Source organism: Centruroides sculpturatus, unplaced genomic scaffold, assembly GCF_000671375.1.
Source record: "Centruroides sculpturatus isolate CEXI.00-Female unplaced genomic scaffold, Cexi_2.0 scaffold258, whole genome shotgun sequence".
NCBI classification, from domain to species: Eukaryota; Metazoa; Arthropoda; class Arachnida; order Scorpiones; family Buthidae; genus Centruroides; species Centruroides sculpturatus.
In genome coordinates, this window is record NW_019384607.1 from 711,359 (window position 1) to 727,185 (window position 15,827).

The following is a 15,827-nucleotide window of genomic DNA, read 5'->3' on the forward strand; positions in this document are numbered from 1 at the left end:
TAATAAGTCCAATGTAAACAATGATATAATAAAAAAACAATTTAAGACATTTATTATTTGTTTATTTAATAAATATTTAATAATTTTTGGAATTTGTTTACGATGAACATTTACCCCCACGCGACCAGTGACCAGCCGATTCTTTTTTTTTTTAATATCCTGAATGTTAATAATTAGAGTTGTTTCGTGTTGTTCTAAAAATAAATTAAATAAACGTGACAAAATGATAGGAAACGTCTCGGAGAAAAAAGTAAATATTCCGTCGTCCCTCTTATTCACCGGAAAACCAATGCCATTAAGCTTTTAAAATAAATTATAGTTTTCATTCAATTCGTTATTTCTGTACAATTTTTATTTCTGTAGAAATATAAATAACTAGCAGATGGACCCGCTGTAGATCGGGTAACAACAGCATCAGAAATCAAAATTATTACATTATTTCGCACTTTTAACCCTTCTATTATGATATATTTGTAGTTTTTGATTTATATTTACAAAGGTAAGAGTTTACATAAGAGTTTATCACACCAAGTGCTTATCACGCATTTTAAAAATTCTTTAAATTGTATATAGTAGAGGAATAAAAAATTTTTAAAATGTATTAAATTGGTCACTTGGTGCGCTGAACCCTTACGGAAGATAACCTTCGTAGTTATATAAATAAATACTATAATATAACAAACATTAAAACAAAAACCATATAAAGAGTTTGGTTATTTCAGCCTACCATTGTCACGTTTATCGCGATACTCGGATGGTTACGAAATGGCGTAATTAAAAATATGATATATGAAAAATTGAAGATTAATATTTTCTAATGTTAACTCTAAGAAACTATACCATTTACAGCCGAATATCAAAATCTGCAAAATAATCTGCCAACCAATCAAATTTCGCGAAAAATGGACCAAATATTTATATTCGACACCCACGAAAACCGCTTAAAACATATTTTGTACTCGACAGTAACCTTGTATTATGTAATTTTCTTATTCGAATGTCACCATATCGCTGGTCCTATAGAAAGAAGGGGCTGTTGAGGAAGGGGTCGAAGTAATTCGACCAACAGTAATCGTTGTTCTCGTAAATATTGCTTTTATAGAAAAATTATTGAGCAGCGATTTAAAAATAATTGTAGATCTATAAATCCCGACTGTTGTCCCCTGTCTGTTTTGTTTATTTGTCTTTCCTTAATCTCGAGAAAGAAGTTAGATAGACGAAAGCACAGATCATATGTTAATGCTTAGGGGCAGGAGGCCCAGATTAATATACGAACTTCCGGTTTGGAACGGAAGTCACGTTACTTTGATTGAAAATTTTCCCCAAACAGAGATATATGACCGATATGGCTATAATTCTAATAAAAAGTATGATATACGAGGGCAAAACACTACTACACTCCACGCAGGCAAGTGCTACCTGTTACAGTAATGGCGTGTCCATTTCGCGGTATATCATTGTCGCAATAATTCGGTGAATATATATATATTTTTAAAAATTATATCCTCTTCGGTAATAATTATATTTAGTTAATTATTTTGTTAAATTTTTCCAGTAGATGGCGCTACGTGTAAAGCCAGCAATCAAATGTAGGCAGAAATTAATCGCTATATAAAAACCCAATCGATAATTTGGGGTGGAGTGTACCATATGGTCGTAAATCAAACGAATTGAACGTAACTGTCGCGTTTCGTAGCAACTGGTTGAACGGCCTAAGCGTGTATGGCGAACAAACAAACAAACATCCTCATTTATAAATATAGACAAAGATTCGAACAAATATAAAACTTTGATTTTATTTTGTAAACTTCGAAACGCATAAAATATCTTCATCACATGGTATATCAAAAATATATATTTTTGATATTTTAAAAAAGATGCAGTGGATCGGCAATAAACTCAATTGTTTCTCCTGAACGGTGAGTGTGTAAGAAATAATATACACAATTACTAAATTTTCAACTAACAATGTCATTCCACGTTGCCTGATTTTAGATCCGTGTCAGATGTTTTAGCACTGACAATTCCACAACTTCACTACATTTAATTATATCAAGAATTCTAATTTTTAAAACAGAACTATCTGTTGTCTTGCTAGCATAATAATATAGTAGCATGCAACAGTCTGTTTCCACTTTGTAAATATACCACTTAACATATAGACTAGCGAATGAGTAGCCAAGCCTGTGTGATTTGGAAATGTTACGTTAGCCCGAAAGTTACGTTATTTCAATTCAAATATTTTTCCCCCGAAAGGAATTAGATAGATGACCGGCACGACTCTATCGTTATAGGAAAAGTATGATATACAGGCGCAAGCCACTACTAATTTGAGGTGGAGAGCATATATTTTAAATTAAAAATATGATTAAAAATTGCAGTCCGGCAATGTGACCACATCGCAATAAATAATTGATTATTTAAAATGTCAATAAATTGATCTTTCAATGTTGGGTTTTTGCATTAATTAATTAAACAAACTCAAATATTTATTCAATTATTTTTTACGTCCTTTTCTATAAAACACAACTTTATGTAAAAGCATTTTCGGTTTTTGTTTATAAATCATACAAAATGAAAACTTCTAATTTTGTATATTTGAAAGTAACAACTTTAAATGTAATTTTCGAATTAAGTTAAATTAATTAAATTTTTTAATTGAAACAAAAACTGAAAATGTAATCGAAGAACTTATTTATTTTACTTTTATGCTACCTGTATGACTACATTTTACATATGTAATTAATATTTTTATATACCAAAAAGAAATATGATTTAAGCTTATTACTTAATTATAATTATAAAGTAATACTGTATTTATATTTTTATACTGAAGACATTAATATTATTCAATTTAATCATTTATTATTTTAATATACAGTAATACCTCTACTTACGCTACCCCGACTTACGCGAACCCGGAGTTACGCGATTTTCAAATGTCGTCGATTCGTCTTTTGTTTGAGCGCCACGCAACCCTTGATTACTTACTCCCCCACACTATTGTTCAGCTTACATGTTCGGATGTGTCGCGCGGAATTGACACATAGCTACAATTTATTTTGTGTGATTTATTTCTGTGTTTGTTATATCTACGGAGATTTGACTATGTCATCCAAACGAAGTAAAACTAATTCTGCACCAAACAAGAAAAGAAAAACTTTATCTTTGGAATGTAAAGTTAACATTGGGTATGTTCGTAAAGTCGAACGAGTTAAGCGAGAATGACGTCATCGTTATTCCTATTTCGTTAGATTTTTCGAACGATTTGTTACTAACGCTTTTAACTCGTTTGACTTTACGAACGTACCCATTATTAAAGACTTCGATACAAAAATGAAAATTTGTGAATTGGCAAAGAAGTTTGATCTACCGGAATTGTCGGTCAGAACAATTATAAAAGGCAAAGAAAAAATTCTCGAAGCTGTGAAAAATGCTCAATCTTTAAATTCAAGCATCATTCGTAAACGTCACAGTATTATCGCTGAGATGGAAACAATGTTAAAATTATGGCGTAATAATCAAGTAAATGTGAAAAATTGTAAAATAATATAGGCCTAATTTGTTATACATATGTATTATCTAAGATTTTATTAAACATTTTTTTCTAAATTATTGTTTTCTTTAGTCTCCGGCCCCAATTAAAAATTATTTGTATGTATTTATTTGCGAAATTATACCCCGACTTACGCGAATTCGACTTACGAAGTTACCGCTCGGTCCCACCTATCGCGTAAGTTCGGGGTATTACTGTATTTAAATTTAATTTATAATGAGCTAAACAATTACAATGATAAAAAGGTAAATTTATTCACTAAACTGACGTTTTAAAATGATGGAAATCAATTAATTTATTAGATGCGTGCATACGTCTTAGGAAGATTGTAAAAACTGCTATGTCGTCACGATAGGTTTTGTTTCGTGACGACATAGGAACACACGCTTTTACCGAAATTTGTTTACATCATTATTTATTTCACACTTTCCAGATAAATCAGCAATTTTTTTTAATTTTGAAAGATTGCACACAGTGACAACAAACAGATAAAAGCGTTACTTTATACAAAAACAAGCAATAAACAGGAAAAAAATATTTTTAATTAAAAAACTTAAAAAATAAATTTAGTATTGAATATAAAATTTTGACTGATAGTTCTCGGGAAAAAAGGAAATTGTATATATTCTTCATTACGACACAATTTTCGAATCCAACGTGTCATCAGAAATTAATAATTGGCCATAAACTGATATGTAATAAATACGCGATTTTATTTTTATTTATTGAAGCAATGTGACAAAACACACCAATAATATAGAGTTCTGTTACAAATGCAAAATCAAATAATTCAAAAAGTTATAATCGTTTTCTTAAAACACCTGAAAATGTTTAATAAAATGTATTTAGATACGTGCATAAGTCATAATGCATACTCATTTTGTTATTAATTAATGCACAAAATGAGTTGGTGAATGAACACACAAGTAGGTAACAATACGAAACTGGAAGGAATATGGCGTAGCCAATCAGAAGCGGTCTGTCACGGCACTGTATACATCTACCCACTATACACATTACACCATCTAGTGAAGAGCACTTAAATTATTCCTGTGCATGGTAGAAAATATGTGTGTCAAAGTCCTGAAGTTCGTGTGTCTCATCGCAGCACGGATTGCCAGAGTTTCCAGATAAGATACTCTAAAAATAGCACGGAATTTTTTAAAAGTAGCAAAATCCACAAGGAAGTAGCACCTGTCACTGGTGTCACGAAACTCTCTCCAAAAGCGCCACTGTCTGTGGTGAATTTGAGGTGACCAAGTGCCACTTTGAGGCGCTATATCTGTGAAAAGGCTTAGATGAGCCAAAAGCACTTTATATGAGCGCAAAAAATTCTACCACGAGTATTTTTGCAGATTTTAGTTGCGTGAGAAGAGTCGAATGTAACGGAAAATCACATGACACTCGGAAAGTCACTTCTCACAGTGCAAACGTAGCTACGGTGAGAAGTTCTAGCCAGATTAATTAAGACATACCTATTCTGTCGGGCATCACGAGTGGTATCTCGCAATTAGATCTCACATAGTAGCTAGAGCCTCGGAGCTGTTTCGAAATACAGGCTTTATTATAAGGTGTTTTCCTACTGCACAAATATCGGTTTTGCTTTGGCTAAGCCAAATAATCACAGCGTTAATAAGCGGTTCTAAAAGACATAAATAGAAAAAAATAATGTTAATAACACAAATCTTATCCATATATATAATCGAGATGGGTTGATAATAATAATAAGTGCAGAACCCAAACGGTTAGGAGTTGAAGGTTGAAATTTGATACACAGTTAGAGTACGTCATGAGAACGTACTACACTAAGAAGGGATTTTTCGAAATTTCCCCCGCGGGGGAAGTGTTAACAATAAAAGTGTTAAGAATAGAAGGGTTAAGAGAAAGCGACGTGCAAGATTTACAGGCTCAGATGCGGATTTTGCGTTTTTGCGGGAAATCGAACATATTTTTAGACCCATCTAAATTTTTTTTAATTAGTCTGGAAATAGGTGGACCTAATTCTTGCATTCTGTGAAAATGGGTAAGATTGGCTGTAATGTAATCATCTTAATCTTCTCTATCGTTACTTTTTGCCCGAGCAACACCGGGCTTATCTGCTAATTTTTATATAATTACTTATTAATTTCGGGGATTTCTTCGAGTTCGTACACCATCAATTAATTCATGATGTGCGAACAAAATTATTTAGTTTGTTTGAAAAATAAATAAATGTCTTTCTGTTCCGAGTAATCTTGGCATAAATTCTTTTACACTGATAAAACCAAGAAAACCATTTTTGAATAACTCTAGACCCCTGAATAACCCAATACTTTTCATAGAAATTGTCTAATTTTTATCACGTTAGAATCAGTGCTATTATATTGTCGGAGACCTCTGAAATGTTATTTTTAGAGATAGAATAAGAGACGGTATGTGATGGTAAACACTGATGAACAAATAGGAGTAATACAACATAAAGAATTTTCAATCGCGTCAAAACATCTGTACAAATATTTTGCGAGGTTCAACGTACACTTAATTAAACTTACTTTTTAAATCGCGTCATATACGTATTCACTAATCAAGTAATATTATATTTAAAAAACGTAATAAGTTTTAATAAATTATATATGAATTAATAGAATCGTAGAAATAACAGCGAGAAACCTTTAAAATGAATCAATAAATACTTTAATACGCCAAATGATGTTTTGTTTACACTGTATTAGTAATAATTATAAAGTACTGATTCATCCAATTCTGGTCTATTTTCTCTGCTTTATTAGATTATTTTGGATCAGTAGCGTAGCGTGAATGTCAGCCGCCCTGGGCGGAGGAAAATTTCGCCGCTCTCTTATTTAGGTATTTCAATTTAAAAGACTAAAATTCAATTTCGTCGTAAGTAATGAAAAATTCCGTGCTCATTTCAATCGGTTTGAATCGTAGGCGCGACAAAAATATAAAATGAAATGGTTCAAATTTTTACAAGATATTATTATTTATTGCGAAATTTTGCCGCGCCCCACTAAGCTATGCCACTGCTTTGGATACTCTTCACGCGTATAAAATTGCATGCCAGACATAAGGTTACCTGGCGCTTTTTTGTCATAGAACGCAATGGAACGGCATTCCACCACCTTTTTTCGATATATTTTAAAAGTTTTAAGAGAATTTTTGAAAATTTGATGTTTGGCCCGCGTTGAATCGCTCTGTTGAACATAATAATAGAAGATCGGCAACAAAATTATTAAGACGGTCCTGCTCCTGCTTGTGTGCCGAATCTTGTGTACGATGCATGCGTACTGCAAATTTAGTTTGTGGTGACTGTGACATACTGTCGGCTCGTGTTTGGTCGTGTCATAATTTGGCGGCAATGCAGAAATCGCAGTGCTAAATGCGACCGGTGACTGTCATTTCGATTGTTTTATATTTCACTAGTAGCCCGGGACGCCCGCTGGCGTTAGACTCCATCTCTTATCTAAATTAATAATTATAATTTTTAATTTAGATAAGAGATGGCGCCTAACGTTTACCTCTATACCAAATTCATTTGTATTTATTATTTAATTATAGCCATATTATAGCCCGATTAGTTAAGGCGTTTGTTGGTTTATTGATATATTCGGGCTTATTCGCGGCCACAGAAAAATCCGAATATTCTTCTATATTTGGTATTACTTCTGTTACACGAAAACTATTTAATAATAAATCATTAGTTAAAGATTCTACCTGAATCGATTCCCAGTGTAGTGTTTAATATTTTCATTGTACAGTTTGCATACTTAGATTGTCTGTTCGTTTTGGAAAAGTGGAACGACGCCCGATTTCCAAACAGAAAGAACAGAACGACTGTAAGTACTTTTGTGAGTTACAGATGGCCCACAGTATTTTTCTCAGTCCCGTGTTAAGAATACAAACAAAAATTACGAATAAAATATTCAAAGAACGTTTTTATCTCGAAACCACTTCCATCGTCAACCACTCATTTCGAGTATGAAAAAGTGAGTATTTCCACACGGGAAACGAAACTCAATTTTACAAAAGCAGAGAATCACACTGTCCGTCTGACAATCGACGACCTCGTGGCTAAACGATATCGTCACGAGTCGAAACGAACATCTTTGATTCAACGTTACTTGTCGACAGTTTAACGAACATTCGCATTGGCGATCTTAAAAACTTGACAAACCTCCAATGTTATAACTGTTTGAAACATCGCTATCTTGGGATCAGTTTGAATATTATCTTGTTTATATTATATCTGCGTTTTTATTGTGATAAGATGATTTTGTTACTTTTTGTTTGACGTAATATCCAATTCTGCGTTGTACTATGATAATAGTTCAATTATAATAATAGAAAATTGACATGCTACCGTTATTGTCGTTAAAAAGACTGACGGGATTACTTGGTTAAACATGATTATCGATATGTCATATTACATCGTCTGTGTATTCTTCTTGTGTTTCGTTCGAGCGATTCCTTTAAACTATTCTAACTACAAACCTGCAATTAAAGTGGATCCGGACTTCTACAGAAATGTCGTGAGTTACCATTTTCCGAATATTCGATTGAATTTCTTCTTTTGTTTATGTTAACGTTTCTGTAGAGTCAACTCATAACCAGCAAAGGTTACCCCGTCGAAGAATATTGGGTCCAAACCGAAGACGGATACATTTTGGGCGTTCAGAGAATACCTCGAGGACGATCCGATCCGGAACCGTCCCCAAAAACTCGTCCGGTAGTGTTCCTTCAACACGGACTCCTCTCTTCTTCCGCAGATTGGGTGATGAATTTTCCTCATGAAAGTCTAGGTGAGTTATTTCGTCACTGCGATTTTACGCGGAGTAAAATGAAAAATGTTAACTTTAATCTGATATCATTGTTTATACACGTATTATATAACTTGCTTTATTCTATCATTGTTAATCTCGTACCTTCTTATCTGAATGAAACTTTCCCTTTCATTTTGTTTGGTTCTGTTTTTGGAAAAAAATACCAAACACGAATTTTGGTTTGTTACTGTTATTATTCGCTTCAGGTTTCATCCTAGCCGATGCCGGTTACGATGTGTGGTTGGGAAACCAAAGAGGAAACACTTACTCAAGGAAACACGTAAAGTATTCGCCACGGGACAAAGAATTCTGGCAATTCAGGTCAGTTTAACTTATCCCGAAACCGTGACTTTTTTCATTCTTTTTTACTTTACAACTGGGTGCATAGGAAGACACTGGGCATCTTTAACATCATTCTTTATTCAGGAATAAATAGTGATGTTAAAGATGCCCAATGTCTACAAATGCACCCAGTTGTAAAGTAAAAAAGAAAAAAAATTCAGATCAGATTAGGACTCAGGTAAGTAGGTTCCGCATGGAGACAAATCGGACGACTTCCCTCTTTCCAGTTTCGACGAATTTGCCGAGTACGATCTTCCCGCCATGATGGAGTTCGCTCTGAACGTCACCAATCAAAGTCAATTATATTATGTGGGGCATTCCGAAGGCACCACGGTGGCGTTTGCTCTACTTTCGGAAAGACCGGACTACGATAAGGTGAGGAAAACGTCGGGAGTATACGTCTGTTACGTTGTAACTTCTACCTTTTCTGCAGATAAAAGTCGTCGTGGCTCTCGGACCCGTTGCCACGGTGGGTTATATCACCAGTCCCATCCGTTATTTGGCTCCTTTCGCTCCCATACTAGACGTGAGTGGCGACGAAGAATTTATAAAGGTTTCTTCTATTTCATTTATAAAAAAGTTTCTTTCAGCCTTTGTTTCGGCTTTTTGGATTTTACGAGTTTTTGCCCAACGACTTGATCATGAAATTGTTGGCTCGCTTTATCTGTGGCAACCGAGAATTACAATTCCTGTGCGAAAACGTCGCATTCCTAATCAGCGGATTCGATCCTTCTGAGTTAAATAAGGTAAACTTGAGACATTTCTTCAGACAAAAATAAAAAATAACGAGACACGTCTTTCAGACTCGTCTGGAGGTCTACGCTACGAATTTTCCCGCCGGAACATCCACCCAAAACGTCGTCCATTTCGCTCAGGTGGTATTAAAGTTAAAAAATCGAGAGAAGGGATGAGGTTGGAGAATCTAAGTAACAAGAAATTCGACTATAATATATCTATTTTTTTCATTATTAGATGGTGAATTCTAAAAATTTTCAGATGTATGATTATGGAAAAACCGAAAACATGAAAAAATACAATAAGGTAAGATAAAATTTCTTTTGTATGTTAATTGAGAATATATATCCGTCTTCTTTCCATTGATACAATAGCGTTTTCTGTTATAGACCACCCCACCGGAGTACAATGTAGAAAACATTCGAACTCCAGTCGCGCTCTTTTACGCATTAAACGACTTTCTGGCAGATCCCGTGGACGTGGCTCTCCTTCGTATGAAACTGAAAAATCTGGTGGAGTGTTATCGAGTGAGTCTGCCCACGTGGGCGCACATTGATTTCGTGATCGGAATGGACGCGCCTGGTTACGTCTACCAAGAAGTGATGAGAATAATGCGAAAGGTATAATTGCCCATGTTTCGTCGTCGCGAACTTGTCGTTAAGAAACTTTGCAAATTTTGACTAATCGTAATATTTGAAAATATAATTAAATTTGAATTTCCATGACCAAGTCTGGTCCCGTGCGCAAGTTTTTTAAAAAGTGGAATTTAAAATACGCAGATTATTTCGGCATGTCGTAGTTCACTAATTTTTATAATGTAGGTGTGTAGTAGTTTTCTATTCTAAGTCTTGTCTGGCAATGATTTCTCCAATTGCAATATTCACTATTGTCATCACTACATTCTTGTTGAAAACACAATTTCTTCGAGGGTCGCGACATAAACTGTACAATGTCAAACGTACTATAATTTTTTACTATTTCCTTAAGGAATTGTCTAGTGTTCTCAAATAATAAATTTCGTATGTTTTTTTCCAAACTATTTTGATAAGAATGGAAATCTTATTCGTTAATCAATCCTCGTGTAAAGTGGTTTTGAGCAGAAGCTATATGAGAAAATCTAGTAATAAAATTTTAATTGTAACAATGTGACTTTTAGAACGGGGAAAAAACACCTGTCCAACTAACTCAATTGACGTAATCATTAAAGAAAGTGTTATCGACTGTGAATATTAACACTAAGTTCACCGAAATTCTGCAAGAACACGAATGAGAAATGTTTCCTTGATATTTCCGAGAGACCGAACCGAGGTTATTATTCAATATATAATATAGATGGAGAGCTGCCATTGTAATCACCTTTCGTTATAGACACAACTGCTCTGGATAGGGCGGCGTTCCGGTCGTTCAACAAGCAAAGTTTGCGAGGACGGCATTAGCGCTTGTGCATTTTTAAACAGTTTTGTGTTTTTTGGTTGTTTCACTTTTATTATTTTTTTGTGTTTTAGTATAAAATCGTCAGATTCGGTTTTATATCGTGGTTTTAAGAAGACGCGGCGGAAACTTCAGCTTTTTAAGAAGGAGAACGCATGGCGAAAGTCGTTCTTAAGAAGAAGAGGTGCGGGAATTGAAAATGTGTAAACTTCTCATATAGAAATTGATTATGCTAGAAAACCCGCTCAGTTCTTAGCTGCAAAAGTAGTTGTTATGAAGACAGCGAGAACGATGGTAAGAGATTTCTGTGAACCCACCAAAAAATTGTTTGAATCACGAAACAGAAAATTTCCTAGGAATGAAAAGGAACTGTAATCGAAGTTTTAACATCTGCGTTTCAAGGGAAGGTTCGTAGTAAGTTTTAAGCGTGGTATAAAAGGACAGTTATTGGAGATACCTGTGGAACCAGAGAAATGGAGCTTGGTTTACAATCCGTATTCAAGAATATTTTTCCACTTTCCCGAATATTTGACAAGAAAGATTCCGAAAAAAGGGAATTTAACATCAAAAAATGTGATGATGTTCACTTCAGAACAGAACGAGACACAAAGAAACGAAACAATTTTTTTGCTAATTCACATTACATTGAGTACCATAATAAAATTTTGGATAATTCTATGTAAATATTGCTAATATGCTGGATATTGAAGTATAGTATACGGTATATTTTTTCATTCTAATTTTTCGTTGTTTTAATTTAAAAAATCATTTAACTTTTGCTTTCTTTTGATTTCGCTTACATTTCTATCGTTTTCTCTTTAAAGACGATTTTCTATCTTTTGATTTCTATGCCTTCGACCTAGTTTCCACCAATGGCGTTTTGGTCTTGTAGAGTAAGTCAGTGGGGTGATAAACCTTTAATTTTGTAATTGTGTAAGGTGTTTTTATTATTGTATGCATTCAGCTAAGTCATATTGAATAATAAAATGTCTTCGAAAGTAATTTGAAATTAAATAAGACTGAAACCTTGTAAATTTCTTAAAATACTGTAGGCCTATAATCAGTTTACAAAAGCTTTGAGTTGTGTTGTAAACTGTATTATATGAAAATTTGGTTAATGTTACTTTAGGTTCCAAGATGACGGCGCATCCGGTCGCCATTTTGAATTAGTATCGAGACTGCGCGGAAAACGATATTTTGATCGGNCCTCTTCGGTAATAATTATATTTAGTTAATTATTTTGTTAAATTTTTCCAGTAGATGGCGCTACGTGTAAAGCCAGCAATCAAATGTAGGCAGAAATTAATCGCTATATAAAAACCCAATCGATAATTTGGGGTGGAGTGTACCATATGGTCTTAAATCAAACGAATTGAACGTAACTGTCGCGTTTCGTAGCAACTGGTTGAACGGCCTAAGCGTGTATGGCGAACAAACAAACAAACATCCTCATTTATAAATATAGACAAAGATTCGAACAAATATAAAACTTTGATTTTATTTTGTAAACTTCGAAACGCATAAAATATCTTCATCACATGGTATATCAAAAATAAATATTTTTGATATTTTAAAAAAGATGCAGTGGATCGGCAATAAACTCAATTGTTTCTCCTGAACGGTGAGTGTGTAAGAAATAATATACACAATTACTAAATTTTCAACTAACAATGTCATTCCACGTTGCCTGATTTTAGATCCGTGTCAGATGTTTTAGCACTGACAATTCCACAACTTCACTACATTTAATTATATCAAGAATTCTAATTTTTAAAACAGAACTATCTGTTGTCTTGCTAGCATAATAATATAGTAGCATGCAACAGTCTGTTTCCACTTTGTAAATATACCACTTAACATATAGACTAGCGAATGAGTAGCCAAGCCTGTGTGATTTGGAAATGTTACGTTAGCCCGAAAGTTACGTTATTTCAATTCAAATATTTTTCCCCCGAAAGGAATTAGATAGATGACCGGCACGACTCTATCGTTATAGGAAAAGTATGATATACAGGCGCAAGCCACTACTAATTTGAGGTGGAGAGCATATATTTTAAATTAAAAATATGATTAAAAATTGCAGTCCGGCAATGTGACCACATCGCAATAAATAATTGATTATTTAAAATGTCAATAAATTGATCTTTCAATGTTGGGTTTTTGCATTAATTAATTAAACAAACTCAAATATTTATTCAATTATTTTTTACGTCCTTTTCTATAAAACACAACTTTATGTAAAAGCATTTTCGGTTTTTGTTTATAAATCATACAAAATGAAAACTTCTAATTTTGTATATTTGAAAGTAACAACTTTAAATGTAATTTTCGAATTAAGTTAAATTAATTAAATTTTTTAATTGAAACAAAAACTGAAAATGTAATCGAAGAACTTATTTATTTTACTTTTATGCTACCTGTATGACTACATTTTACATATGTAATTAATATTTTTATATACCAAAAAGAAATATGATTTAAGCTTATTACTTAATTATAATTATAAAGTAATACTGTATTTATATTTTTATACTGAAGACATTAATATTATTCAATTTAATCATTTATTATTTTAATATACAGTAATACCTCTACTTACGCTACCCCGACTTACGCGAACCCGGAGTTACGCGATTTTCAAATGTCGTCGATTCGTCTTTTGTTTGAGCGCCACGCAACCCTTGATTACTTACTCCCCCACACTATTGTTCAGCTTACATGTTCGGATGTGTCGCGCGGAATCGANTCGTAGTTCACTAATTTTTATAATGTAGGTGTGTAGTAGTTTTCTATTCTAAGTCTTGTCTGGCAATGATTTCTCCAATTGCAATATTCACTATTGTCATCACTACATTCTTGTTGAAAACACAATTTCTTCGAGGGTCGCGACATAAACTGTACAATGTCAAACGTACTATAATTTTTTACTATTTCCTTAAGGAATTGTCTAGTGTTCTCAAATAATAAATTTCGTATGTTTTTTTCCAAACTATTTTGATAAGAATGGAAATCTTATTCGTTAATCAATCCTCGTGTAAAGTGGTTTTGAGCAGAAGCTATATGAGAAAATCTAGTAATAAAATTTTAATTGTAACAATGTGACTTTTAGAACGGGGAAAAAACACCTGTCCAACTAACTCAATTGACGTAATCATTAAAGAAAGTGTTATCGACTGTGAATATTAACACTAAGTTCACCGAAATTCTGCAAGAACACGAATGAGAAATGTTTCCTTGATATTTCCGAGAGACCGAACCGAGGTTATTATTCAATATATAATATAGATGGAGAGCTGCCATTGTAATCACCTTTCGTTATAGACACAACTGCTCTGGATAGGGCGGCGTTCCGGTCGTTCAACAAGCAAAGTTTGCGAGGACGGCATTAGCGCTTGTGCATTTTTAAACAGTTTTGTGTTTTTTGGTTGTTTCACTTTTATTATTTTTTTGTGTTTTAGTATAAAATCGTCAGATTCGGTTTTATATCGTGGTTTTAAGAAGACGCGGCGGAAACTTCAGCTTTTTAAGAAGGAGAACGCATGGCGAAAGTCGTTCTTAAGAAGAAGAGGTGCGGGAATTGAAAATGTGTAAACTTCTCATATAGAAATTGATTATGTTAGAAAACCCGCTCAGTTCTTAGCTGCAAAAGTAGTTGTTATGAAGACAGCGAGAACGATGGTAAGAGATTTCTGTGAACCCACCAAAAAATTGTTTGATTCACGAAACAGAAAATTTCCTAGGAATGAAAAGGAACTGTAATCGAAGTTTTAACATCTGCGTTTCAAGGGAAGGTTCGTAGTAAGTTTTAAGCGTGGTATAAAAGGACAGTTATTGGAGATACCTGTGGAACCAGAGAAATGGAGCTTGGTTTACAATCCGTATTCAAGAATATTTTTCCACTTTCCCGAATATTTGACAAGAAAGATTCCGAAAAAAGGGAATTTAACATCAAAAAATGTGATGATGTTCACTTCAGAACAGAACGAGACACAAAGAAACGAAACAATTTTTTTGCTAATTCACATTACATTGAGTACCATAATAAAATTTTGGATAATTCTATGTAAATATTGCTAATATGCTGGATATTGAAGTATAGTATACGGTATATTTTTTCATTCTAATTTTTCGTTGTTTTAATTTAAAAAATCATTTAACTTTTGCTTTCTTTTGATTTCGCTTACATTTCTATCGTTTTCTCTTTAAAGACGATTTTCTATCTTTTGATTTCTATGCCTTCGACCTAGTTTCCACCAATGGCGTTTTGGTCTTGTAGAGTAAGTCAGTGGGGTGATAAACCTTTAATTTTGTAATTGTGTAAGGTGTTTTTATTATTGTATGCATTCAGCTAAGTCATATTGAATAATAAAATGTCTTCGAAAGTAATTTGAAATTAAATAAGACTGAAACCTTGTAAATTTCTTAAAATACTGTAGGCCTATAATCAGTTTACAAAAGCTTTGAGTTGTGTTGTAAACTGTATTATATGAAAATTTGGTTAATGTTACTTTAGGTTCCAAGATGACGGCGCATCCGGTCGCCATTTTGAATTAGTATCGAGACTGCGCGGAAAACGATATTTTGATCGGAGATCAGAATATAATAAACTAACTATAATAAACTATAATAAACACACTAGTAAATTAAACAAATTATTACTCACGTTAACGCATCCTTTTTTTGTAGATCCAACATTATTTTCCTAACTTGATAGATTCATATCCACTTGTTGAATGCCTTTTCATCCCCTTGGTTATCGATTCTTCTACACTTGTAGACATTACAGGCATACCTCGACTTACGTCGTTTCGAGTTACGTCGTTCCCGATTATACGTCGTTTGTCAAAAAAGTCGAGGTATTGAAAAGTAAAAATCGAGTTTAAGTCATTTTATTCGACTTTACGTCCGCCCGCCACAAATATTGAAGTCGTAATATCACTAGAAAA

The 15,827-nt window shown here is 33.5% G+C and overlaps 1 protein-coding gene across 1 annotated transcript in view; it reads left to right on the top strand.

Moving 5' to 3' along the window:
- Nucleotides 1-7,820: 7,820 nt before the first annotated feature.
- Nucleotides 7,821-15,827, top strand: part of LOC111625178 — a 15,438-nt gene continuing 7,431 nt past the window's right edge. Inside the window, exons 1-9 of the mRNA XM_023368240.1 lie at nucleotides 7,821-8,082; nucleotides 8,148-8,352; nucleotides 8,580-8,694; nucleotides 8,943-9,090; nucleotides 9,149-9,241; nucleotides 9,306-9,461; nucleotides 9,519-9,590; nucleotides 9,688-9,756; nucleotides 9,840-10,070. Of these exons, the coding sequence (XP_023224008.1) occupies nucleotides 7,957-8,082; nucleotides 8,148-8,352; nucleotides 8,580-8,694; nucleotides 8,943-9,090; nucleotides 9,149-9,241; nucleotides 9,306-9,461; nucleotides 9,519-9,590; nucleotides 9,688-9,756; nucleotides 9,840-10,070 (1,215 nt within the window). The 5' untranslated portion in view covers nucleotides 7,821-7,956. The remainder of the gene's footprint in view (nucleotides 8,083-8,147; nucleotides 8,353-8,579; nucleotides 8,695-8,942; nucleotides 9,091-9,148; nucleotides 9,242-9,305; nucleotides 9,462-9,518; nucleotides 9,591-9,687; nucleotides 9,757-9,839; nucleotides 10,071-15,827) is intronic.